Consider the following 27,823-nt stretch of genomic DNA (forward strand, 5'->3'; position numbering starts at 1 on the left):
CTGGGCCGGTGATCCTGCCTCACACCCAGCTCGGCTTCACTCGGTTGAAACCAAAGCTTTCAGAATCTTTGGAATCTCCCGCGATCAAGCTGATTCTAAGGGCCTTTATCTCTCTCACCGCATCCGGGTTGGTGGTCTTTGTCTTCTACCGACTCCTCTCCGGCCTTGCTCCCCCTGCTCTGTCTGTGCTCTGTACCCCAATTATTCCTGCAGGACGCACGAAACTGCCAGCAACCCTCTTCTGGTGAAACTGCCAAAATCAAGTCTGCTCACCTTCACTCCTTCATTCCTCTTTTCTCCCGCCTCTGGAACAAACTCCCACACTCTCTTCAATCCCTGTCCTCCCTCCAGGTCTTCCATCTCTTATCTTCCCCATCCAAAACCATGATCTTTTCTTCCCCTGTTAAAACACCCCAAATCCACCTCTTTCAATCCCCAACTTCTTTCCTGAATTTCGTGGTGGTGTTCATTTGCTTTTTACTGTGTACCCCTCCCTCCTCCCCAGCGCTCTCCCTTCCACAGATCTACCGACGTCCCTGTTCACTACTGTCGTTGTGCTTATGTGCTCCCCTCTCTCTCCCCCTCTTGTCTCCCACTCCCTTCATTGTATGTTTTATGTGTCTGTGCATCTTTTCATGTTTAATGTATTAGCTCTTCCACGAGCCTCGATTCTTTGTACAAAAAAAGAAGAAAAAAATCCCGGCGTTTCACATTCAAGGTGATTCATGATTGGATTGACTTGGATTGACTGGATTGACGTTAAACTGGGCATTCAATCTGTCGGCTTTACTTGGTGGGTGTTAATGATCCAACAATGTCTTTTGCGAAGACTGGATGAGTTTTTGCGGCACCAGGGCCATTTAGAAAAATAAATATTTGGAATACCGTCAGCATATTCCAAAATTCGTCACTTTCAATTGAATGTCGGGCCTGTCCAGCCAGTTCATGAAACACTTGGGCCAAAAACATTCTCTGGCTGACCCCACAATCAGGTGGGTGTAAGTGGGGTCATTAAATAACATGTATGTATAATGGAGCGTATGTCCAGCCACGATATCTCTTAATTACATGCTGTTTGAACATCAGTTACACTCCTACTACATCTATTAATTACGTACTGTTGGAAAGTACAGTACTTTTTAAACCTTTAGACCTTTGAAAACTTTATATATTTTAGACTCTTTAGACGCCTTTATTGTCCCCCGTCGCACCGCGGAGCGAAAGGGGGACTATGGTTTTCCCGTCCGTCCGTCCGTGAGGGGGGGGCGTGCGGGCGTGCGTGCGTAAGCGAAGGACCGCATTCGAATTTGGTGTGTGGATGCAACCCACGTCAAAATCCAAGATGGCCGCCGCCATGTATGTCTGATGCCGTGTATGTCTGAACCTTGTGAGCTGAATGTCTTGAAAAATAAGCGAAGTACCAACTTCTAATCTGGTGTGTGGGTGTATCTCGGCACAAGGAAGAACGCTATTGAAAATTGGGTCGCCACGTCAAAATCCAAGATGGCCGCCGCCATGTATGTCTGAACCTTGTGAGCTGAATATCTTGAAAAATAAGCGAAGTCCCAACTTCTAATCTGGTGTGTGGGTGTATCTAGGCATAAGGAAGAACCCTATTGAAAATTGGGTCGCCACGTCAAAATCCAAGATGGCCGCCACCATATATATGTCTGAACCTTGTGAGTGAAATATGTTGAAAAATAAACGAACTACTAATTTCTAATCTGGTGTGTGGGTATATCTACGCATGAGGAAGAACGCTATTGAAAATTGGGTCGCCACGTCAAAATCCAAGATGGCCGCCTCCATGTATGTCTGAACCTTATGAGCGAAATATCATATCATAGCATGTTTTCTGCGTCTTCCACTTTGTCAACTCACATCACTTCCCCGACGGGGGACCTAGGCGTAACGCTTGTTTCATTTACATCCTTTAGATCCTTATATACCTTATGAGCGAAATATCTTGAAAAATAAGCAAAGTACCAACTTCTAATCTGGTGTGTGGGTGTACCTAGGCACCTCCCTTTGAACCCTTAAGACCCTTTAGACTCCGAAGACCCGATATAACCTTACTGGATGGCCGTTTGTTCCCAAAGGGAGCTTATCCGCCCTTTAACAGATATTGTTTTTAGTCCTCCAGGTGTCCCATTAACAGGTATTGTTTTTAGTCCTGCCAGGTGTCACAGTAACCCTCCCCCTTTTGACATTTTAGACCCTTCACCCTTTCCATATTTTATACCCTTTTGGCCACTTTTTGGACTTTGACCCCTTACACACCTATACCCTTTAGTTGTACCCCACATCGCTTTAGACGTTTACATACCTTAATTCCCTTGACTCCCTTTCGACCTGAACACCCTTTAGACTTTGAGCCTAACTACTAAGGACGTATGCTTTAGAGCGAAACCCTTTACATCTAGAACCTTTTTGACGCTCACCACACAAACATCTGTCGTCTTCTTCTTTGAAAAAACAGACTTTACCTTTTTTCAGGATGTAATGTGCAAATGGCCCATCCAGAGGATGGGTACTCTTCTAATGGGAGTAATAATAGTACATCTCAGTACCATGAGGAAAAGTGCGCAGATGTGAACACCATATTTTAATTGATGTTGCCTTCCTCGTTAGTTATTTTTACCGCCACCACCAGAGGTGGATGGAAGCTGTTTTCACCCCTGTCTGTCTGTCTGTCTGTCTGTCTGTTTGTTTGTGAACAAGATATCTCAAAAGGTTGTGGACGGATTCGGGCGAAATTTGGCGGAGAGGTAGTGTATGTGACAAGGACGTAATGATTAGATTTGGGTGAAGATCCAGATTCGGATCCGGATACTCAAATTTTTAAAAGTGATAATTGGGAGATAGAGCCAAAAACTATATACAGCACGATATCTCAAAAAGTTGTGGACGGATGCTTTTGATTAAATGTGATTCCGCATTGTGATTTTCTGGGATACAAAACGTAAACTGTTCACCTGGTGGAGGTATGCTCTCTACTGAGTGCCGTTCTTGTTTGAATGCTGAGTTTGTTGGTAGAAATTCATTGGATTTAATTATTTTTGTAAATTTCTCTACCCTTCCCCCCCAGTAGTGGAGACATTGAGGTGAGTGCATTGACTTTTTGATTTTCACAAATATCCTTTGAACTTGTGCTTTTCTTTGAACTTCCAATCACTTTTTTAAACCTTCTGTCCATCCCATGCCACAGTCGATCCCATTCAGCGTCATGAAATCCCTTGACCCGTTTGTCTATCGAAACGTTGAGTTTGAGGTCTGGGTCGCATCCAAAAAAGGTAAGTTGTGCTTTTGACGACATCCTTTTACTTTGATAAAAAGTTGTTTCCTTCACGATTAGATTGCTAACGGCAACTTTATCAAGGTATCAAACATGATAATGGCTAATGCAACCTGCACTATATATACACTCAGACCCCAACATTCCCGGGGGATATGTTCCTGGAAAATGCCACGAAAGGTGGAACAGCGATTGTGGAGGCATTGTGTCGATGTAAAAATGGGGGATAGGTAAATGGGGGATAGGAATCCACGAATGTCGATGAAAATCCCGCGAATGTCAGGATATTGGTTCATTGGGGAAAAGGGAGAAAGGTAATTGAACTAATAGATGTGGTGGAGTGTTTTATTTGTGTACAGCAACTCGTGGGGATGACGTGTTATGCGGTTGGTGGGATATCCTGTGAAGCAATGTTTACTGTGTGACCGTGGAGGGCACAGTAGAGCCAGATAAGGGTTAGAATATGACGAAATCGAAGGCACAGTAGAGTCAGTTTGGGTTGTAAGGAAATGGAGGGCACAGCAGAGTTGTATAAGAGTTCGGTTATTAGGAAGTGGAGGGTGCAGTGGAGCCCGCTAAGGGAGTGGAGGATACAGTAGAGCCAGCTAAGGGAGTGGAGGATACAGTAGAGCCAGCTAAGGGAGTGGAGGATACAGTAGAGCCAGCTAAGGGAGTGGAGGATACAGTAGAGCCAGGTAAGGAAGTGGAGGATACAGTAGAGCCAGCTAAGGAAGTGGAGGATACAGTAGAGCCAGCTAAGGGAGTGGAGGATACAGTAGAGCCAGCTAAGGGAGTGGAGGATACAGTAGGGCCAGCTAAGGGAGTGGAGGATACAGTAGAGCCAGCTAAGGGAGTGAAGGATACAGTAGAGCCAGCTAAGTTAGTGGACGATACAGTGGAGCCAGGTAAGGAAGTGGAGGATACAGTAGAGCCAGCTAAGGAAGTGGAGGATACAGTAGAGCCAGCTAAGGAAGTGGAGGATACAGTAGAGCCAGCTAAGGGAGTGGAGGATACAGTAGAGCCAGCTAAGGGAGTGGAGGATACAGTAGAGCCAGCTAAGGGAGTGGAGGATACAGTAGAGCCAGCTAAGCGAGCGGGGAGGATACAGTAGAGCCAGCTAAGGGAGTGGAGGATACAGTAGAGCCAGCTAAGGGAGTGAACGATACAGTAGAGCCAGCTAAGGGAGTGGAGGATACAGTAGAGCCAGCTAAGGGAGTGGAGGATACAGTAGAGCCAGCTAAGGAAGTGGAGGATACAGTAGAGCCAGCTAAGGGAGTGAAGGATACAGTAGAGCCAGCTAAGGAAGTGGAGGATACAGTAGAGCCAGCTAAGGAAGTGGAGGATACAGTTGAGCCAGCTAAGGAAGTGAAGGATACAGTAGAGCCAGCTAAGTTAGTGGACGATACAGTGGAGCCAGCTAAGGAAGTGGAGGATACAGTACAGCCAGCTAAGGAAGTGGAGGCTACAGTAGAGCCAGCTGAGGAAGTGGAGGATACAGTAGAGCCAGCTAAGGAAGTGGAGGATACAGTAGAGCCAGCTAAGGAAGTGGAGGATACAGTAGAGCCAGCTAAGGAAGTGGAGGCTACAGTAGAGCCAGCTGAGGAAGTGGAGGATACAGTAGAGCCAGCTAAGGAAGTGGAGGATACAGTAGAGCCAGCTAAGGAAGTGGAGGATACAGTAGAGCCAGCTAAGGAAGTGGAGGATACAGTAGAGCCAGCTAAGGAAGTGGAGGATACAGTAGAGCCAGCTAAGGGAGTGGAGGATACAGTAGAGCCAGCGAAGGGAGTGGAGGATACAGTAGAGCCAGCTAAGGGAGCAGGGAGGATACAGTAGAGCCAGCAAAAGAAGTGGAAGATACAGAAGAGCCAGCTAAGGGAGTGGAGGATACAGTAGAGCCAGCTAAGGAAGTGGAGGATACAGTAGAGCCAGCTAAGGGAGTGAAGGATACAGTAGAGCCAGCTAAGGAAGTGGACGATACAGTGGAGCCAGCTAAGGAAGTGGACGATACAGTGCAGCCAGCTGAGGAAGTGGAGGATACAGTAGAGCCAGCTAAGGAAGTGGGGGATACAGTAGAGCCAGCTAAGGGAGTGGAGGATACAGTAGAGCCAGCTAATGGAGTGGAGGATACAGTAGAGCCAGCTAAGGGAGCGGAGGATACAGTCGAGCCAGCGAAGGGAGTGGAGGATACAGTGGAGCCCGCTAAGGAAGTGGAGGATACAGTAGAGCCAGCTAAGGGAGTGGAGGATACAGTAGAGCCAGCTAAGGAAGTGAAGATACAGTAGAGCCAGATAAGGAAGTGGAGGATACAGTAGAGCTAGCTGAGGGAAGTGGAGGATACAGTAGAGCCAGCTCAGGGAGTGGAGGATACAGTAGAGCCAGCTAAGGAAGTGGAAGATACAGTAGAGCCAGCTAAGGAAGTGGAGGATACAGTAGAGCCAGCTGAGGAAGTGGAGGATACAGTAGAGCCAGCTAAGGAAGTGGAGGATACAGTAGAGCCAGCTGAGGAATTGGAGGGTACAGTAGAGCCAGATACGGAAGTGGGGGATACAGTAGAGCCAGCTGAGGAAGTGGAGGGTACAGTAGAGCCAGCTGAGGGAGTGGAGGATACAGTAGAGCCAGCTGAGGAAGTGGAGGATACAGTAGAGCCAGCTGAGGAAGTGTAGGATACAGTAGAGCCAGCTAAGGGAGTGGAGGATACAGTAGAGCCAGCTGAGGAAGTGGAGGGTACAGTAGAGCTAGATGAGGAATTGGAGGACACAGTGGAGCCAGCTAAGGAAGTGGAGGAGTGGAGGATACAGCAGAGCCAGCTAAGGGAGTGGAGGATACAGTAGAGCCAGCTAAGAGAGTGGAGGATACAGTAGAGCCAGCTAAGGGAGTGGAGGATACAGTGGAGCCCGCTAAGGAAGTGGAGGATACAGTAGAGCCAGCTGAGGAAGTGGAGGGTACAGTAAAGCCAGATAAGGAAGTGGAGGATACAGTAGAGACAGCTGAGGAAGTGGAGGGTACGGTAGAGCCAGCTAAGGGAGTGGAGGATACAGTAGAGCCAGCTAAGGGAGTGGAGGATACAGTAGAGCCAGCTAAGGGAGCGGAGGATACAGTCGAGCCAGCAAAATAAGTGGAAGATACAGCAGAGCCAGCTAAGGGATTGGAGGATACAGTAGAGCCAGCTAAGAGAGTGGAGGATACAGTAGAGCCAGCTCAGGGAGTGGAGGATACAGTAGAGCCAGCTAAGGAAGTGGAGGATACAGTAGAGCCAGCTCAGGGAGTGGAGGATACAGTAGAGCCAGCTAAGGAAGTGGAGGATACAGTAGAGCCAGCTAAGGGAGTGAAGGATACAGTAGAGCCAGCTAAGGAAGTGGAGGATACAGTAGAGCCAGCTAAGGAAGTGGAGGATACAGTAGAGCCAGCTAAGGAAGTGAAGGATACAGTAGAGCAGCTAAGTTAGTGGACGATACAGTGGAGCCAGCTAAGGAAGTGGAGGATACAGTACAGCCAGCTAAGGAAGTGGAGGCTACAGTAGAGCCAGCTGAGGAAGTGGAGGATACAGTAGAGCCAGCTAAGGAAGTGGAGGATACAGTAGAGCCAGCTAAGGAAGTGGAGGATACAGTAGAGCCAGCTAAGGAAGTGGAGGCTACAGTAGAGCCAGCTGAGGAAGTGGAGGATACAGTAGAGCCAGCTAAGGAAGTGGAGGATACAGTAGAGCCAGCTAAGGAAGTGGAGGATACAGTAGAGCCAGCTAAGGAAGTGGAGGATACAGTAGAGCCAGCTAAGGAAGTGGAGGATACAGTAGAGCCAGCTAAGGGAGTGGAGGATACAGTAGAGCCAGCTAAGGGAGTGGAGGATACAGTAGAGCCAGCTAAGGGAGCAGGGAGGATACAGTAGAGCCAGCAAAAGAAGTGGAAGATACAGAAGAGCCAGCTAAGGGAGTGGAGGATACAGTAGAGCCAGCTAAGGAAGTGGAGGATACAGTAGAGCCAGCTAAGGGAGTGAAGGATACAGTAGAGCCAGCTAAGGAAGTGGAGGATACAGTAGAGCCAGCTAAGGAAGTGGAGGATACAGTAGAGCCAGCTAAGGAAGTGGAGGATACAGTAGAGCCAGCTTAAGGGAGTGGAGGATACAGTAGAGCCAGCTAAGGGAGTGGAGGATACAGTAGAGCCAGCTAAGGGAGCAGGGAGGATACAGTAGAGCCAGCAAAAGAAGTGGAAGATACAGAAGAGCCAGCTAAGGGAGTGGAGGATACAGTAGAGCCAGCTAAGGAAGTGGAGGATACAGTAGAGCCAGCTAAGGGAGTGAAGGATACAGTAGAGCCAGCTAAGGAAGTGGACGATACAGTGGAGCCAGCTAAGGAAGTGGACGATACAGTGCAGCCAGCTGAGGAAGTGGAGGATACAGTAGAGCCAGCTAAGGAAGTGGGGGATACAGTAGAGCCAGCTAAGGGAGTGGAGGATACAGTAGAGCCAGCTAATGGAGTGGAGGATACAGTAGAGCCAGCTAAGGGAGCGGAGGATACAGTCGAGCCAGCAAAAGAAGTGGAAGATACAGCAGAGCCAGCTAAGGGAGTGGAGGATACAGTAGAGCCAGCGAAGGGAGTGGAGGATACAGTGGAGCCCGCTAAGGAAGTGGAGGATACAGTAGAGCCAGCTAAGGGAGTGGAGGATACAGTAGAGCCAGGTAAGGGAGCGGAGGATACAGTCGAGCCAGCAAAAGAAGTGGAAGATACAGCAGAGCCAGCTAAGGGATTGGAGGATACAGTAGAGCCAGCTAAGAGAGTGGAGGATACAGTAGAGCCAGCTAAGGGAGTGGAGGATACAGTGGAGCCCGCTCAGGAAGTGGAGGATACAGTAGAGCCAGCTAAGGGAGTGGAGGATACAGTAGAGCCAGCTAAGGAAGTGAAGGATACAGTAGAGCCAGATAAGGAAGTGGAGGATACAGTAGAGCTAGCTGAGGGAAGTGGAGGATACAGTAGAGCCAGCTCAGGGAGTGGAGGATACAGTAGAGCCAGCAAAAGAAGTGGAAGATACAGAAAAGCCAGCTAAGGGAGTGGAGGACACAGTAGAGCCAGCTAAGGAAGTGGAAGATACAGTAGAGCCAGCTAAGGAAGTGGAGGATACAGTAGAGCCAGCTGAGGAAGTGGAGGATACAGTAGAGCCAGCTAAGGAAGTGGAGGATACAGTAGAGCCAGCCGAGGAAGTGTAGGGTACAGTAGAGTCAGCTAAGGAAGTGGAGGATACAGTGGGGCCAGCGAAGGGAGTGGAGGATACAGTAGAGCCAGCTAAGGAAGTGGAGGATACAGTAGAGCCAGCTGAGGAAGTGGAGGGTACAGTCGAGCCAGATACGGAAGTGGAGGATACAGTAGAGCCAGCTGAGGAAGTGGAGGGTACAGTAGAGCCAGCTGAGGGAGTGGAGGATACAGTAGAGCCAGCTGAGGAAGTGGAGGATACAGTAGAGCCAGCTGAGGAAGTGGAGGGTACAGTAGAGCCAGATGAGGAAGTGGAGGATACAGTAGAGCCAGCTAAGGGAGCGGAGGATGCAGTCGAGCCAGCAAAAGAAGTGGAAGATACAGCAGAGCCAGCTAAGAGAGTGGAGAATACAGTGGAGCCCGCTAAGGAAGTGGAGGATACAGTAGAGCCAGCTAAGGGAGTGGAGGATACAGTAGAGCCAGCTCAGGGAGTGGAGGATACAGTAGAGCCAGCTGAGGGAGTGGAGGATACAGTAGAGGCAGCTCAGGGAGTGGAGGATACAGTAGAGCCAGCTGAGGGAGTGGAAGATACAGAAAAGCCAGCAAAAGAAGTGGAAGATACAGTAGAGCCAGCTAAGGAAGTGGAGGATACAGTAGAGCCAGCTGAGGAAGTGTAGGGTACAGTAGAGTCAGCTAAGGAAGTGGAGGATACAGTAGAGCCAGCTGAGGAAGTGGAGGATACAGTAGAGCCAGCTAAGGAAGTGGAGGATACAGTAGAGCCAGCTGAGGAAGTGTAGGGTACAGTAGAGTCACCTAAGGAAGTGGAGGATACAGTGGGGCCAGCTAAGGGAGTGGAGGATACAGTAGCGCCAGCTAAGGGAGTGGAGGATACAGTAGAGCCAGCTCAGGGAGCGGAGGATACAGTCGAGCCAGCAAAAGAAGTGGAAGATACAGCAGAGCCAGCTAAGGGATTGGAGGATACAGTAGAGCCAGCTAAGAGAGTGGAGGATACAGTAGAGCCAGCTAAGGGAGTGGAGGATACAGTGGAGCCCGCTCAGGAAGTGGAGGATACAGTAGAGCCAGCTAAGGGAGTGGAGGATACAGTAGAGCCAGCTAAGGAAGTGAAGGATACAGTAGAGCCAGATAAGGAAGTGGAGGATACAGTAGAGCCAGCTGAGGAAGTGGAGGATACAGTAGAGCCAGCAAAAGAAGTGGAAGATACAGAAAAGCCAGCTAAGGGAGTGGAGGACACAGTAGAGCCAGCTAAGGAAGTGGAAGATACAGTAGAGCCAGCTAAGGAAGTGGAGGATACAGTAGAGCCAGCTGAGGAAGTGGAGGATACAGTAGAGCCAGCTAAGGAAGTGGAGGATACAGTAGAGCCAGCTAAGTTAGTGGAGGATACAGTAGAGCCAGCTAAGGAAGTGGAGGATACAGTAGAGCCAGCTAAGGAAGTGGAGGATACAGTAGAGCCAGCTGAGGAAGTGGAGGATACAGTAGAGCCAGCTAAGGAAGTGGAGGATACAGTAGAGCCAGCTAAGTTAGTGGAGGATACAGTAGAGCCAGCTAAGGAAGTGGAGGATACAGTAGAGCCAGCTAAGGAAGTGGAGGATACAGTAGAGCCAGCTGAGGAAGTGGAGGGTACAGTCGAGCCAGATACGGAAGTGGAGGATACAGTAGGGCCAGCTGAGGAAGTGGAGGGTACAGTAGAGCCAGCTAAGGGAGTGAAGGATACAGTAGAGCCAGCTAAGTTAGTGGAGGATACAGTAGAGCCAGCTAAGGGAGTGGAGGATACAGTAGAGCCAGCTAAGGGAGCAGGGAGGATACAGTAGAGCCAGCAAAAGAAGTGGAAGATACAGAAGAGCCAGCTAAGGGAGTGGAGGATACAGTAGAGCCAGCTAAGGAAGTGGAGGATACAGTAGAGCCAGCTAAGGGAGTGAAGGATACAGTAGAGCCAGCTAAGGAAGTGGACGATACAGTGGAGCCAGCTAAGGAAGTGGACGATACAGTGCAGCCAGCTGAGGAAGTGGAGGATACAGTAGAGCCAGCTAAGGAAGTGGGGGATACAGTAGAGCCAGCTAAGGGAGTGGAGGATACAGTAGAGCCAGCTAATGGAGTGGAGGATACAGTAGAGCCAGCTGAGGAAGTGGAGGGTACAGTCGAGCCAGATACGGAAGTGGAGGATACAGTAGAGCCAGCTGAGGAAGTGGAGGATACAGTAGAGCCAGCTAAGGAAGTGGAGGATACAGTAGAGCCAGCTAAGGGAGTGAAGGATACAGTAGAGCCAGCTAAGGAAGTGGACGATACAGTGGAGCCAGCTAAGGAAGTGGACGATACAGTGCAGCCAGCTGAGGAAGTGGAGGATACAGTAGAGCCAGCGAAGGGAGTGGAGGATACAGTGGAGCCCGCTAAGGAAGTGGAGGATACAGTAGAGCCAGCTAAGGGAGTGGAGGATACAGTAGAGCCAGCTAAGGAAGTGAAGATACAGTAGAGCCAGATAAGGAAGTGGAGGATACAGTAGAGCTAGCTGAGGGTCGTGGAGGATACAGTAGAGCCAGCTCAGGGAGTGGAGGATACAGTAGAGCCAGCTAAGGAAGTGGAAGATACAGTAGAGCCAGCTAAGGAAGTGGAGGGTACAGTAGAGCCAGCTGAGGAAGTGGAGGGTACAGTAGAGCCAGCTGAGGGAGTGGGGGATACAGTAGAGCCAGCTGAGGAAGTGGAGGATACAGTAGAGCCAGCTGAGGGAGTGGAGGATACAGTAGAGCCAGCTGAGGAAGTGGAGGATACAGTAGAGCCAGCTGAGGAAGTGTAGGATACAGTAGAGCCAGCTAAGGGAGTGGAGGATACAGTAGAGCCAGCTGAGGAAGTGGAGGGTACAGTAGAGCCAGATGAGGAATTGGAGGACACAGTGGAGCCAGCTAAGGAAGTGGAGGATACAGTAGAGACAGCTGAGGAAGTGGAGGGTACGGTAGAGCCAGCTAAGGGAGTGGAGGATACAGTAGAGCCAGCTAAGGGAGTGGAGGATACAGTAGAGCCAGCTAAGGGAGTGGAGGATACAGTAGAGCCAGCTAAGGGAGCGGAGGATACAGTCGAGCCAGCAAAAGAAGTGGAAGATACAGCAGAGCCAGCTAAGGGATTGGAGGATACAGTAGAGCCAGCTAAGAGAGTGGAGGATACAGTAGAGCCAGCTAAGGGAGTGGAGGATACAGTGGAGCCCGCTCAGGAAGTGGAGGATACAGTAGAGCCAGCTAAGGGAGTGGAGGATACAGTAGAGCCAGCTAAGGAAGTGAAGGATACAGTAGAGCCAGATAAGGAAGTGGAGGATACAGTAGAGCTAGCTGAGGGAAGTGGAGGATACAGTAGAGCCAGCTCAGGGAGTGGAGGATACAGTAGAGCCAGCAAAAGAAGTGGAAGATACAGAAAAGCCAGCTAAGGGAGTTGAGGACACAGTAGAGCCAGCTAAGGAAGTGGAAGATACAGTAGAGCCAGCTAAGGAAGTGGAGGATACAGTAGAGCCAGCTGAGGAAGTGGAGGATACAGTAGAGCCAGCTAAGGAAGTGGAGGATACAGTAGAGCCAGCCGAGGAAGTGTAGGATACAGTAGAGCCAGCTAAGGAAGTGGAGGATACAGTAGAGCCAGCTGAGGAAGTGGAGGGTACAGTCGAGCCAGATACGGAAGTGGAGGATACAGTAGAGCCAGCTGAGGAAGTGGAGGGTACAGTAGAGCCAGCTGAGGGAGTGGAGGATACAGTAGAGCCAGCTGAGGAAGTGGAGGATACAGTAGCGCCAGCTGAGGAAGTGGAGGGTACAGTAGAGCCAGATGAGGAAGTGGAGGATACAGTAGAGCCAGCTAAGGGAGCGGAGGATGCAGTCGAGCCAGCAAAAGAAGTGGAAGATACAGCAGAGCCAGCTAAGAGAGTGGAGGATACAGTGGAGCCCGCTAAGGAAGTGGAGGATACAGTAGAGCCAGCGAAGGGAGTTGAGGATACAGTAGAGCCAGCTCAGGGAGTTGAGGATACAGTAGAGCCAGCTGAGGGAGTGGAGGATACAGTAGAGGCAGCTCAGGGAGTGGAGGATACAGTAGAGCCAGCTGAGGGAGTGGAAGATACAGAAAAGCCAGCTAAGGGAGTGGAGGACACAGTAGAGCCAGCGAAGGGAGCGGAGGATACAGTCGAGCCAGCAAAAGAAGTGGAAGATACAGCAGAGCCAGCTAAGAGAGTGGAGGATACAGTGGAGCCCGCTAAGGAAGTGGAGGATACAGTAGAGCTAGCTGAGGGAAGTGGAGGATACAGTAGAGCCAGCTGAGGAAGTGGAGGGTACAGTAGAGCCAGATGAGGAATTGGAGGACACAGTGGAGCCAGCTAAGGAAGTGGAGGAGTGGAGGATACAGCAGAGCCAGCTAAGGGAGTGGAGGATACAGTAGAGCCAGCTAAGAGAGTGGAGGATACAGTAGAGCCAGCTAAGGGAGTGGAGGATACAGTGGAGCCCGCTAAGGAAGTGGAGGATACAGTAGAGCCAGCTGAGGAAGTGGAGGGTACAGTAGAGCCAGATAAGGAAGTGGAGGATACAGTAGAGACAGCTGAGGAAGTGGAGGGTACGGTAGAGCCAGCTAAGGGAGTGGAGGATACAGTAGAGCCAGCTAAGGGAGTGGAGGATACAGTAGAGCCAGCTAAGGGAGCGGAGGATACAGTCGAGCCAGCAAAAGAAGTGGAAGATACAGCAGAGCCAGCTAAGGGATTGGAGGATACAGTAGAGCCAGCTAAGAGAGTGGAGGATACAGTAGAGCCAGCTAAGGGAGTGGAGGATACAGTGGAGCCCGCTCAGGAAGTGGAGGATACAGTAGAGCCAGCTAAGGGAGTGGAGGATACAGTAGAGCCAGCTAAGGAAGTGAAGGATACAGTAGAGCCAGATAAGGAAGTGGAGGATACAGTAGAGCTAGCTGAGGGAAGTGGAGGATACAGTAGAGCCAGCTCAGGGAGTGGAGGATACAGTAGAGCCAGCAAAAGAAGTGGAAGATACAGAAAAGCCAGCTAAGGGAGTGGAGGACACAGTAGAGCCAGCTAAGGAAGTGGAAGATACAGTAGAGCCAGCTAAGGAAGTGGAGGATACAGTAGAGCCAGCTGAGGAAGTGGAGGATACAGTAGAGCCAGCTAAGCAAGTGGAGGATACAGTAGAGCCAGCCGAGGAAGTGTAGGGTACAGTAGAGTCAGCTAAGGAAGTGGAGGATACGGTGGGGCCAGCTAAGGGAGTGGAGGATACAGTAGAGCCAGCTAAGGAAGTGGAGGATACAGCAGAGCCAGCTGAGGAAGTGGAGGGTACAGTCGAGCCAGATACGGAAGTGGAGGATACAGTAGAGCCAGCTGAGGAAGTGGAGGGTACAGTAGAGCCAGCTGAGGGAGTGGAGGATACAGTAGAGCCAGCTGAGGAAGTGGAGGATACAGTAGTGCCAGCTGAGGCAGTGGAGGGTACAGTAGAGCCAGATGAGGAAGTGGAGGATACAGTAGAGCCAGCTAAGGGAGCGGAGGATGCAGTCGAGCCAGCAAAAGAAGTGGAAGATACAGCAGAGCCAGCTAAGAGAATGGAGGATACAGTGGAGCCCACTAAGGAAGTGGAGGATACAGTAGAGCCAGCTAAGGGAGTTGAGGATACAGTAGAGCCAGCTCAGGGAGTGGAGGATACAGTAGAGCCAGCTGAGGGAGTGGAGGATACAGTAGAGGCAGCTCAGGGAGTGGAGGATACAGTAGAGCCAGCTGAGGGAGTGGAAGATACAGAAAAGCCAGCTAAGGGAGTGGAGGACACAGTAGAGCCAGCTAAGGGAGCGGAGGATACAGTCGAGCCAGCAAAAGAAGTGGAAGATACAGCAGAGCCAGCTAAGAGAGTGGAGGATACAGTGGAGCCCGCTAAGGAAGTGGAGGATACAGTAGAGCTAGCTGAGGGAAGTGGAGGATACAGTAGAGCCAGCTCAGGGAGTGGAGGATACAGTAGAGCCAGCTGAGGGAGTGGAGGATACAGTAGAGCCAGCTCAGGGAGTGGAGGATACAGTAGAGCCAGCTGAGGGAGTGGAAGATACAGAAAAGCCAGCTAAGGGAGTGGAGGACACAGTAGAGCCAGCTAAGGAAGTGGAAGATACAGTAGAGCCAGCTAAGGAAGTGGAGGATACAGTAGAGCCAGCTGAGGAAGTGGAGGATACAGTAGAGCCAGCTAAGGAAGTGGAGGATACAGTAGAGCCAGCTGAGGAAGTGTAGGGTACAGTAGAGTCAGCTAAGGAAGTGGAGGATACAGTGGGGCCAGCTAAGGGAGTGGAGGATACAGTAGAGCCAGCTAAGGAAGTGGAGGATACAGTAGAGCCAGCTGAGGAAGTGGAGGGTACAGTCGAGTCAGATACGGAAGTGGAGGATACAGTAGAGCCAGCTGAGGAAGTGGAGGGTACAGTAGAGCCAGCTGAGGGAGTGGAGGATACAGTAGAGCCAGCTGAGGGAGTGGAGGATACAGTAGAGCCAGCTGAGGAAGTGTAGGATACAGTAGAGCCAGCTAAGGGAGTGGAGGATACAGTAGAGCCAGCTGAGGAAGTGGAGGGTACAGTAGAGCCAGATGAGGAAGTGGGGGACACAGTGGACCCAGCTAAGGAAGTGGAGGAGTGGAGGATACAGCAGAGCCAGCTAAGGGAGTGGGTGGAGGATACAGTAGAGCCAGCTCAGGAAGTGGAGGCTACAGCAGAGCCAGCTAAGGGAGTGGAGGATAGAGTAGAGCCAGCGAAGAGAGTGGAGGATACAGTAGAGCCAGCTAAGGGAGTGGAGGATACAGTGGAGCCCGCTAAGGAAGTGGAGGATACAGTAGAGCCAGCTGAGGAAGTGGAGGGTACAGTAGAGCCAGATAAGGAAGTGGAGGATACAGTAGAGACAGCTGAGGAAGTGGAGGGTATAGTAGAGCCAGCTAAGGGAGTGGAGGATACAGTAGAGCCAGCTGTGGAAGTGGAGGATACAGTAGAGCCAGCTGAGGAAGTGTAAGATACAGTAGAGCCAGCTGAGGAAGTGGAGGGTACAGTAGAGCCAGATAAGGAAGTGGAGGATACAGTAGAGCCAGCTAAGGGAGTGGAGGATACAGTAGAGCCAGCTAAGGGAGCGGAGGATACAGTCGAGCCAGCAAAAGAAGTGGAAGATACAGCAGAGCCAGCTAAGGGATTGGAGGATACAGTAGAGCCAGCTAAGAGAGTGGAGGATACAGTAGAGCCAGCTAAGAGAGTGGAGGATACAGTAGAGCCAGCTAAGGGAGTGGAGGATACAGTGGAGCCCGCTCAGGAAGTGGAGGATACAGTAGAGCCAGCTAAGGGAGTGGAGGATACAGTAGAGCCAGCTAAGGAAGTGAAGGATACAGTAGAGCCAGATAAGGAAGTGGAGGATACAGTAGAGCTAGCTGAGGGAAGTGGAGGATACAGTAGAGCCAGCTCAGGGAGTGGAGGATACAGTAGAGCCAGCAAAAGAAGTGGAAGATACAGAAAAGCCAGCTAAGGGAGTGGAGGACACATTAGAGCCAGCTAAGGAAGTGGAAGATACAGTAGAGCCAGCTAAGGAAGTGGAGGATACAGTAGAGCCAGCTGAGGAAGTGGAGGATACAGTAGAGCCAGCTGAGGAAGTGGAGGATACAGTAGAGCCAGCCGAGGAAGTGTAGGGTACAGTAGAGTCAGCTGAGGAAGTGGAGGATACAGTGGGGCCAGCTAAGGGAGTGGAGGATACAGTAGAGCCAGCTAAGGAAGTGGAGGATACAGTAGAGCCAGCTGAGGAAGTGGAGGGTACAGTCGAGCCAGATACGGAAGTGGAGGATACAGTAGAGCCAGCTGAGGAAGTGGAGGGTACAGTAGAGCCAGCTGAGGGAGTGGAGGATACAGTAGAGCCAGCTGAGGAAGTGGAGGATACAGTAGCGCCAGCTAAGGGAGTGGAGGATACAGTAGAGCCAGCTAAGGAAGTGGAGGATACAGTAGAGCCAGCTGAGGAAGTGGAGGGTACAGTCGAGTCAGATACGGAAGTGGAGGATACAGTAGAGCCAGCTGAGGAAGTGGAGGGTACAGTAGAGCCAGCTGAGGGAGTGGAGGATACAGTAGAGCCAGCTGAGGAAGTGGAGGGTACAGTAGAGCCAGATGAGGAAGTGGGGGACACAGTGGACCCAGCTAAGGGAGTGGAGGAGTGGAGGATACAGCAGAGCCAGCTAAGGGAGTGGGTGGAGGATACAGTAGAGCCAGCTCAGGAAGTGGAGGCTACAGCAGAGCCAGCTCAGGGAGTGGAGGATAGAGTAGAGCCAGCGAATAGAGTGGAGGATACAGTAGAGCCAGCTAAGGGAGTGGAGGATACAGTGGAGCCCGCTAAGGAAGTGGAGGATACAGTAGAGCCAGCTGAGGAAGTGGAGGGTACAGTAGAGCCAGATAAGGAAGTGGAGGATACAGTAGAGACAGCTGAGGAAGTGGAGGGTATAGTAGAGCCAGCTAAGGGAGTGGAGGATACAGTAGAGCCAGCTGTGGAAGTGGAGGATACAGTAGAGCCAGCTGAGGAAGTGTAAGATACAGTAGAGCCAGCTAAGGGAGTGGAGGATACAGTAGAGCCAGCTGAGGAAGTGGAGGGTACAGTAGAGCCAGATAAGGAAGTGGAGGATACAGTAGAGACAGCTGAGGAAGTGGAGGGTACAGTAGAGCCAGCTAAGGGAGTGGAGGATACAGTAGAGCCAGCTGTGGAAGTGGAGGATACAGTAGAGCCAGCTGAGGAAGTGTAAGATACAGTAGAGCCAGCTAAGGGAGTGGAGGATACAGTAGAGCCAGCTGAGGAAGTGGAGGGTACAGTAGAGCCGGATGAGGAAGTGGAGGATACAGTAGAGCCAGCTAAGGAAGTGGAGGAGTGGAGGATACAGCAGAGCCAGCTCAGGGAGTGGAGGATACAGTAGAGCCAGCTCAGGAAGTGGAGGCTACAGCAGTTTCAGCTAAGGGAGTGGAGGATACAGTCGAGCCAGCTAAGGGAGTGGAGGATACAGTGGAGCCCGCTAAGGAAGTGGAGGATACAGTAGAGCCAGCTAAGGAAGTGGAGGAGTGGAGGATACAGCAGAGCCAGCTCAGGGAGTGGAGGATACAGTAGAGCCAGCTCAGGGAGTGGAGGATACAGTAGAGCCAGCTCAGGAAGTGGAGGCTACAGCAGTTTCAGCTAAGGGAGTGGAGGATACAGTGGAGCCCGCTAAGGAAGTGGAGGATACAGTAGAGCCAGCTAAGGAATTGGAGGATACAGTAGAGCCAGCAAAAGAAGTGGAAGATACAGTAGAGCCAGCTAAGGAGGTGGAGGATACAGTAGAGCCAGCTGAGGAAGTGGAGGGTACAGTAGAGCCAGCTGAGGAAGTGGAGGATACAGTAGAGCCGGCTAAGGAAGTGGAGGAGTGGAGGATACAGTAGAACCAACTAAGGAGGTGTAGGATACACAGTCGCGCCAGCTCAGGGGTAGGTGATTAAGAAGTGGAGGGTACCGAAGAGCTGGCTGGCTATGTACACCAATTTCATCGTGATATTTGCTCAGGTTGCTTGCCTATCTTTCCTCTAGAACAACTCGAGACGGACTTCACATTGAGCACGGGCTTGCACTTCACGGAGGGTGACCAGTGTTTGGTAAATATTTCTGCTTACTTGTCCTTTTGGCTAATTTAAATACGATGCTGTTGTGATATTTCATGCGACGGTGCTAACTGTTTCTGGATTACACCCTTGATGATTTATTTACTGTTTTCTCATTTCCATCCTTCGCATCACTATTTCAATGAAAGTCTGCTCTAATTTTGTGAAACATGATTTTGTATGCTATCATGTGTAACCTCTCATTTTAACTTGTAAATTGTAAGGGGAGGAGGGGTTGGGGGGAGGTTTAATGTTTTTTTGTAAATGTACAGTCACGTGAAAAAGTAATTACACCCCATGTAAAGTTTTGACTTTTTCAACATATTTCAACATACAGCTATTTGATCTTAATTTCAACAATATTGATAGATAAAGGTGATATAATATAACAAATATCATGAAACATTTACATTTTGTAGTCTCAGGCTAACCCCCGCTCTAGCAGGGAAAATGGCCTTTTAAAATGCATGTTGTGTTGTTGTGTATTTACATTTTGTAGTCCATTGTATAATTTAAATAAACATAAATGCAAATTTCGCATGTGGAAAAAGTAAATACACCCCGACATTTATCACTACTTCAAATACCTAAAATTAGAATCAGGTGCACCAGCTCAGGTGCAAATGATTAGAACATCGTTAGAGAGGTTCTTGGAGGAACCTGTCTTATTTAAACCTCAGACATTTCGTTTGGTTTGCTCTTTGTTGTTGAAGTGTGCGGCGTCACCATGCCTAGATCAAAAGAGCTCTCTGAGGCCTTCAGAAGGAAAGTTATAGATGCCTACGAGTCTGGGAAGGGATTTAAAAAGATCTCCAAACAATTTGAAATCAATCATTCGACTGTCCGGAAGATCATCTACAAGTGGAGAATATTCCAAACAACTGCCAACTTGTTCAGGCCAGGCCGCCCCAGCAAGTTCAGCCCGAGAGCAGACCGCAAGATGCTGAAAGAAGTCTCTAAGAACCCCAGAATATCATCACGGGACCTACAGGTAGCTCTTGCCACTGTTGATGTCAAAGTGCACGAGTCTACCATTAGAACGAGGCTGCACAAATTTGATCTACATGGGAGGTGTGCCAGGAGGAAACATTTGCTGTCCAGAAAGAACATCAGGGCAAGACTAAAGTTTGCCAATGAACACCTCGGCAAAGACCAGCACTTCTGGAACAATGTGCTCTGGACAGATGAGTCAAAGGTAGAGCTATTTGGCCACAGTACCAGAAGACATGTTTGGCGAAAACCAAAGACAGCATTTGACCACAAGAACCTGATACCAACTGTAAAGAATGGTGGTGGAAATATTATGGTTTGGGGCAGCTTTGCTGCATCAGGGCCTGGGCTGCTCACCATCATAGAATCCACTATGAATTCTTCATTGTACCAGAGGGTGCTTGAGGATAATGTGAAGCCATCTGTCGGGGAGTTGAAGCTCAACCAAAGGTGGACCTTGCAACATGACAATGACTAAACATACCAGTAAATCCACCAAGGAATGGCGGAAAAGAAAGAAATGGAGGGTTCTTTAATGGCCAAGTCAAAGCCCGGATCTAAATCTCATCGAGATGTTGTGGGGGATTTGAAACAAGCTGTGCATGCAAGAAACCCCTCAAACATCACACAGCTGAAAGAATTCTGCATGGAGGAGTGGGCAAAAATTTCTCCCAGTCGATGTCAGAGACTGGTAGACAGTTATAAGAAACGCCTACTTGAGGTTGTTTCTGCCAAAGGGGGCAATACCACCTATTAGAGCCAAGGGTGTACTTACTTTTTCCACATGCAAAATTTGCATTGATGTTTATTTAAATTATACAATGGACTACAAAATGTAAATGTTTCATGATTTTTTTTTTTTTTTGGATACTGAATCGAGCCTCGTGAAAGAGCTGACATTTACTTCACAAACAAATCAACCAGACAAACAAAATATATAAAAAGAGGGAGCGGAAGACAAGAGAATGGGAAGCACACAAACACTTGAGAGCACACAACATTTAAGAGCAGGGAGATGTGTGGGAGGGAGAGGGCTTGGGGGGATGAGGCGTGGGAAGGGGGGGGGGGGGGTGGGAGAAGTATAAAACACAAGGACACCAAGGACTTCCAGGACAGAGGTTGGTATTTCAAAAAGTGGAATTGGGGTGAAATTAGCGGGGGTAGAAAAGATCAAGGTTTTGGATGGGGGAAGATAAGAGATTGTGATGAACAGCTGTTTTAAAGACCTGGAGGGTGGAGTGGGATTGAAGAGAGTGAGGGAGTTTGTTCCAGAGGCGGGAGAAAAGGGGAATGAAGGAGTGAAGGTGAGCAGAGAGTCTTGATTTTGGCAGTTTAACCATAAGAGGGTTGCAGGCAGATCTTGTGCGACCTGTAGGAATATTTGCGGGACAGAGCCCAGAGAGAGCTGGGGGGGGGGCAAGGCCAGAGAGGAGTCGGTAGAAGACGGAAAGACCACCAAACTGCCTGCGGTGAGTGATTGAGAGGCCCTTGGAGTTTGCTTCATCGCTGGAGATTCCAATGATTCTGAATGCTTTGCTTTCAACAGCGTGAAGACGAGCTAGGTGTGAGGCAGGAGCACCAGCCCAGAGGGGAGAGCAGTATTCCATTGAGCTGCGGATGAAAGCCTTGTACGTGGTGAGGAGCTCAGGTGTGCCAAGGAAGGACTTCGCACGACGGAGGATGCCCAGTCGGCGACTGGCTTTGGAGGCCAGATTTGAAATGTGGTTTTCCCAGGAAAGATCATGGCAGATAGTGAGACCCAAAAGTTTGAGTGACAGAACTTCTTGGAGAGGATTATTCAGAAAGTAGATGGGAGGGTTGTCCAGTCGGTATTTTCAGAGAGACATCGTAAGAGTGTGAGATTTGTCAGGATTGAAAGTCATGTTCCACTTGTTTGCCCAGTCTGTGATTTTGTCCAGGTCTGCAGAGAGTGAGGAGGCTGCAGACTGCCGATCTGAGGGATGAAGAATGGAGCGACAGAGAGTGGAGTCATCAGCAAAGAGATAGAGAGGATTTTCAAGAGAGTCGGAGAGATCATTGATGAAGACCAGAAAAAGCACAGGGCCCAGAACACTGCCTTGGGGAACTCCAGCCTGAACAGGAAGAGGAGATGAGAGAAACCCATTCAGGGCCACACGTTGACTTCGACTAGAGAGGAAGTCCGCCAGCCATGCGTGGAGATTTCCATGGATACCAACAGAGGAGAGTTTGGTGAGCAGAGCGGGGTGCCAGACCGTATCGAAGGCACGTGATATGTCAAGGGAGACAGCTCTAATTTCCTGTTTGGCATTGAGGACCTCCATCCATTGCTGAGAAAGCAGTAGCAGCATGTCCAGAGTAGAGTGACCAGGTCTGAAACCAAATTGATGATCAGAGATCAAGCCATTGGAGATGGCTTGTTGAATATTGAATAAAAAAAAACCACCGTTTAGAGGCCATTTTTCCCCGCAAAGCGGGGGTTGGCCTTTTCGGGGACCGTGGTAGTTGTTGTTTTTTTTGGTCCCCTTTTTGAAGCAATGTTTTACGGCCGGATGCCCTTCCTGACGCCAACCCTTTTTGCCGCCTTTAACGACAAACAGGGAATTACCAGTGAACTGGTACTCAATTAGCCGACCTCGGAAGGATGACAGGCTGAGTCAACCCCCCTGGCATTAATTCGGCGATCGACCGAGATTCGAACCCAGGATCCTAGGATCCTAAGCCGGCACCCTAGCCGCTAGCCCAACACCAGGATTGTTGAATATTGAATATTATATTATATTTATTGAATATTATATTATATCACCTTTATCTATCAACATTGTTGAAATTAAGATCAAATAGCTGTATGTTGAAATATGTTGAAAAAGTCAAAACTTTACATGGGGTGTACTTACTTTTTCACGTGACTGTACAGCGACATATCTCTTGTGATGATTAACACATTTATATCTTGCCAGGTGCGTCTGGAGGAGCGAGGTGAGCGATATTACCCTGCATGCATTACTGAGGTTTTCAGTGAAAGCGGACCGGTCAACGTCTACATCGAAGAGCTCAAGGGCAGGTGGGACAGTTTTTGGTGTGTAATCTGGTGTGCAATGCATATTGTTTGGATATCAAAGCGTTTAAAAAAAACAAACAACTGAAGTATTTTTTGTTGCCTCATTAGTTTTTGATTATTGATGAAGGTTACCATTCAATTTGTGACATAGCGCGTCTTGTTGGTAGCTCGTCTGTTTAAATACTATGGCTGGCAGCCCGCGGTACACAAAGCAAACTTGTTTCGTAGCAAAAGGCATTTTGTAACTCTGCCTCCATGGTATGTTTGGATTCTTCTTGTAATAGTGTAACCATTTAATGTTTTTCTTTCTGCTTTTACCTGTTATTTGCTTCCTACAGCAAGTGTGTTGCGCTCAAGAACCTGAAGCCGTTGTCATGGAACCCATCTGTGCCATATTGGAGTTCAGTCCCAGGTGGGTGGCATGCAAGGTTTTGTGAATAGATTTGGAATTGGTTTTTAGTTTGAAAATTACCATTATTGTATTCTATTTGTTGTGCGTGCACAGGTCTGTCCGTGTGCCGTGCGTTTCTATTTCCTCCACTGCTCCAGTGCAACTGGTCCCTGTAATATATCCGTGCCTCGCTATGACAAAATCATGGCTTCTGCACTTGAATCTTTGGTTATAGACCATGACACCCATGTCTCATCGTAGGCAGTGATGAATGGCACGCCCGTGTTGCTCCGTCCTTCCGGGGTTTAGCGAAAAGGTCATTCTTGGCACACATGGTCTGCGTTAGTCTCTGATGAAGGCCATTCGATCGTTGAAGCATGAGACTTTGAGCCTTTGGTAAAAATCCTCGACTTGATTGTCCTTTTTCATTTCCCCTCTTGAGTTTCTCTCAACATTGTTTTTCCAGTTTTACATTCTGTTTGAATGATGAATAAATAGGGAATGCAAGTATGGTGGCACATGTTGCTGTAAGGGTTTGTTAGTGGGGGTAATCTCTCCGCTTGGCCATTGTTTTCATACTCTAAATTGCAGCTTCGTAACAATGCATATATGAAGGTCGGCTACAGAAAGCAAAATGGATATTGCACTTTATCAGAGAATTCCATATTACCGTTCGTCTTAGTCTTGCCTCCAAAACATTATTGGGTAAAATGCCAGGGACATAGAAAAGGCCCCTTTATATAAGGGTATGTGCCATGTGGCAAAGTAGAGAAAAGAAGGGACATTCCATAGCTTGTAGAAAATGTCGATCAATAGAATAGAAGGGACATTCAAAAAATCACGTGTGCATGCTGGACTACCCTTGTGTTCTGAAGAGGAACCAAGTAATGCTCTCGAAAAGTTCATAAAGGGGTGCCAATTTGATTCATACACCTGCATGAAGAAGTAAATGTATTCTATTTACCAGATGTAGGGCACCCTTTATATGAACTTTTCTGGAGCATTACTTGGTTCCTCCTCAGAACACAAGGGTAATCCAGCATGCACACGTGATTTCTTGAATGTCCCTTCTATTCTATTGATCGACATTTTCTACAAGCGATGGAATGTTCCTTCTTTTCTCTACTTTGCCACATGGCACATCCCATATAAAGGGGGCGTTTCTATGCCACTGGCATTTTTCACAACATACATTTTAAGTACAAACAAAATGTATTTGTTCGCTGTTCAAGACTTTATTCAAGATGATATAAAAGACTTGAAAAAGTAAGGGGAAAAAAATATTCAACCCAGATGGGATTCGAACCCACAATCCCCAGATTGGGAGTCTGATGCTTTATCCGTTAGACCATTAAGCCAGCACATTAGATTTGGGTAATAACATTTTGAAGTTATAAAGTATGTATATATTTTAATTTATTTATTTATGCACATATATTTATATATATTTAATTTTAAAGCGAAAACTATAGCACATAAGTGGAATTTGTTTTGAAAGCCGTTAACTAGACCTGTTGTCCGATGTACGAGTATATTCCAAGGTTCAGCTAGTTTCAATGTATAGCCCTTGAGATATGAGCGTCATCACATTTTGGGCGGACGGGTGGACGGACACCAACGTGATTTTGAGGATTTTCTAAATTAAAGTCAAGAATGCATAAACGGACATTGCTGAAATTTGGAACATATTACCTCAACGTACAAAGTATTTACTTCTGAAATTTGCAGCCGATTTCGTCCAGTAGAAGCCGAGAAACGCATTTTCAGTCCCCATGTTAAAGCTGCAAACAGAGAAACGATCCCTTGTATAAAGGGAGGGCCGCTTTGCGCCTCCCTTTGATTTACACAGTCTTCAGGGTTGTCCCTGAATCATTTCTAGAGGTACACATTGTTTTTGGGTTGTCCGTCCGGCTGTCTGACTGTCCGTCCGACCGTCCATCCATGATAGGTTTTCGTTACCACGATAGCTTGACAACAGCTGACGATATCCAAGTCAAACTTTGTGCAGGTATGTATAACGAGGTAAAGATGAACTGATTAGATTTAGGGGTCACGAGGTCAAAGGTCAGAGGTCATGTTAGGTAAAAATCCTGTTCCTGCGATAACTTGCGACCCAGTGATGGGATTTTGACCAAAGTTGGTACACACGTGAATGATGATGCAAAGATTACCTGATTTAATTTTTGGGTCAAGAGGTCAATAGTCAGTCTGTAATAGGTTTATAACTTGAGAATGGCTGAAGATATCCAAGTAAAACTTGGTACAGGTGTGTACAATGATGTAAAGATGAACTGATTAGATTTCGGCATGAAGAGGTCAAAGGTCAGAGTCTGTAATTGGTTTTCATTACCGTGATAACGTAAGAACGGCTGAAGGGAACCAAGTCAAACTTGGTACAAGTATGTATAATGATGTAAAGATAAACAGATTACATTATGGGGTCAAGAGGTCAAAGGTCAGAAGTCCCATGAAGTAAAAATGCTGTAACTGGGATAACTTGTAAACCCGTGATGGGATCTTGATCAAACTTGGTATATATTATGATGAAAAGATGAAATGCCTAGATTTTGGCATCAAAGGTCAGAGGTCATGTCAGGTAAAACTGTGATACTTGAGAACAGCTGGAGGGATTTAAATCAAACTTGTTTACAAGTATGTATAATGATGTAATAATGTAAGGGGAGGCATATCTGTTGACATCACGACATTGAAAAGTGCATTCTAGTTTTTTTCTGCTCATGCCGATCAACATTTCCTCTTCCCTCAACTGTCACTCCACTTCACCTATGCCAAACTATTCCATCACAGACGCAGACCATGACGGTAGCTCATGGCTTAAGAACAAACGACGTGATGGCAGCAGGGGGCGAGATCGTGATAGTGGAACGAGGGGGCTGCCAACGCTGCCCCCTCGCATGCAGCAGCTTAAACCTCCAAGCACACGATCCGGAATGCCCACTCAGATGGGCTTTGCACCCCAAGAGTACGGGATGCACGAATTCGGCAGCCCCGGGCACGGCCGGACAGTGCAGCCATCGCCGGGTGGCATGTGAGCATTTTGTTATCCAGAATTTATTGGAGGTTCTGAGACTCTCTTATCTTTTACAAAGCAACGTGTGGGCAAACAATCTTTGGTGTGTGTGTGTCTGTGTCTGTGTGTGCACCCGTGTACACACACAGGCCGTATGGGCGAATACGGCCTTTGCCATGCAGTGATCCTTGGTTTCGATCTCCAGTGGATGAAACGCTCGTGCCTGAGGATGCTGCCTTCCCTGCCCTCAAGGTTGGAAGTGAAATGGTTCAATGATTGGGGATAAACTCTGAGATTTATTTTACTTAAAAAGAAGCCTTTTCTTTGTTGCATTTGTATCATTGGTGTGACGGTGAAGTATCACATTTGTATGTCGTCTATCTGCTAACACTTGGAAACAAAGCTTGCTTTCCCACTTGCACATACATTTACTGTTTTGGAGGAATTTAAGCTTATCAGGTAATTTGTTTACATTTTGCAACATTTTTGGGGACTGTAAAAAATATAGTACTTGGTGGGATTGATTAACTCAGCAGCTAAGCCTGGTGTTGGTTGGCTTATCAGTTAAGGTGTCTGGCTTGAAGTCGAGCCTCTGTCGTGCCATTGAAATAACACCAGGTGCGTTGAATCAGCCTGTCATCCTTCCGAAGTCATCAAAATGAGCACCAGCTTTCTGGTAATGGGCACCATCAGTGGCACAGCCACACTTCCAGAAGTATGATGCAAGCAGCAGCCACAGGCTGCATATTAAACCACAGCAACTCAGCAGCGTGTATCCTCATCATTGCTCAATCATCAGTAGGCTTTGGTAAGGGTGAAGAGCATATTTAAACGAGGAGAACATTGAATGCAGTGCCTCACCGGCTGTTACAGATTGAAGTAGGTCTCACAGCCAGTGCGGAGTCACTCGAAGCGAGTGTGAAGTGCACATTTAACATTGCCGAGCCTCACTGGATATATAGATTGCAGTAGATCTGTGAACCAGTGTGGGCTCACTGGGTGTGTGAAAGTGAACATTTAAATAAGTGCATTTAACAATGCCGAGCCGCATTGAGTATATAGATTGCAGTAGATCTGTGAACCACTGTGGACAAACTTGCTCGATGATCGACGCACACAAAGCTTTCAGCACAGGTGTGGCTCAAGAGAAATTAACAGAAAATTGGTACTCCATTTTTTATTTTTGTTTCATCCACATCTTTTGATATTTTGCAGATTAAAAATTCAGATTCTGATTGAAAATGCATTTTTTTTATTTTTGGGATAAAACTTATCAAAACCTATCAAACCACAGGCACACATCCAATATTTATGATGTTGGAAACCAGGAAATAATTTCCCACAATTCAACAGGTTGATTTGTAACATAATGTTTCCTATGATTTTTCAATCAGTTTGTATTTAAACCAAAAACTTGACAATTATAAAATAAAATGTTCACTAAACCCCACTCAAAAGGAAGGAACAGTATTGAGCACCGTTTGATAAAACAAGCAGGTAGGGGGGCATGGAGGGGACAAAATGTTCACCTACCAGTACGAGGGTTGCATAAAGTATAGGGTTGATGGGGTAGATAATATCACTGGTAGGGGGGGGGGGGGGGGGGGGGAGTGACGTCACTTCCCAGAGCATCTGTGTATGATGGCGAGTGCGGCAATTGAGGAGGTATTTCCTTCTCTCCATGGTTGCCAACCTATGGTTGTTTGTCCATGCCATGTTCGTTTTAATTGATGAGTGGCGAGCAAGCAATTGGCACGTACCGTTTATGGTCTTTGGTACGAGCCGGCTGGTGTTTGAGTCGCTGAGCTCCCAGACACCGGGTGGACGCCTGAACCATGACCACTAATGTGCTCTATTTGCATTTTCAGATGCTTTGTAGTTGCATCGGTGGTGGACGTTATGTTTTCACCCCTAGCTGTCTTGTTGTCCCCCGTCGCTCAGCGGAGCGAAAGGGGGACTATGGCTTTCCCCTCCGTCCGTGTGTCCGTCCGTGCATGCGTAAGTGAAGGACCGCATTCGAATTTGGTGTGTGGGTGCAACCCCCGTCAAAATCCAAGATGGCCGCCGCCATGTATGTCTGATGCCATGTACGTCTGAACCTTGTAACCTGCATATCTTGAAAAATAAGCGAAGTACCAACTTCTAATTTGGTGTGTGGGTGTATCTAGGCATAAGGAAGAACGCTATTGAAAATTGGGTCGCCACGTCAAAATCCAAGATGGCCGCCACCATATATATGTCTGAACCTTGTGAGCGAAATA

General features: G+C 48.2%; 1 protein-coding gene across 3 annotated transcripts in view; it reads left to right on the forward strand.

Moving 5' to 3' along the window:
* Nucleotides 1-27,823, forward strand: part of OTUD4 (OTU deubiquitinase 4) — an 88,444-nt gene that overhangs the window by 37,054 nt on the left and 23,567 nt on the right. For 2 of the 3 annotated variants that reach the window (XM_068114382.2, XM_068114385.2), the window contains exons 8-14: nt 3,089-3,104; nt 3,209-3,293; nt 18,040-18,104; nt 22,040-22,143; nt 22,479-22,552; nt 25,340-25,580; nt 25,712-25,814. In XM_068114382.2, coding sequence (XP_067970483.2) covers nt 3,089-3,104; nt 3,209-3,293; nt 18,040-18,104; nt 22,040-22,143; nt 22,479-22,552; nt 25,340-25,580; nt 25,712-25,814 — 688 coding nt within the window. The remainder of the gene's footprint in view (nt 1-3,088; nt 3,105-3,208; nt 3,294-18,039; nt 18,105-22,039; nt 22,144-22,478; nt 22,553-25,339; nt 25,581-25,711; nt 25,815-27,823) is intronic. The other variant, XM_068114384.2, reaches the window with a different exon arrangement.

This window comes from Myxine glutinosa, chromosome 4, assembly GCF_964187855.1.
Source record: "Myxine glutinosa chromosome 4, kmMyxGlut1.1, whole genome shotgun sequence".
NCBI lineage: Eukaryota > Metazoa > Chordata > Myxini > Myxiniformes > Myxinidae > Myxine > Myxine glutinosa.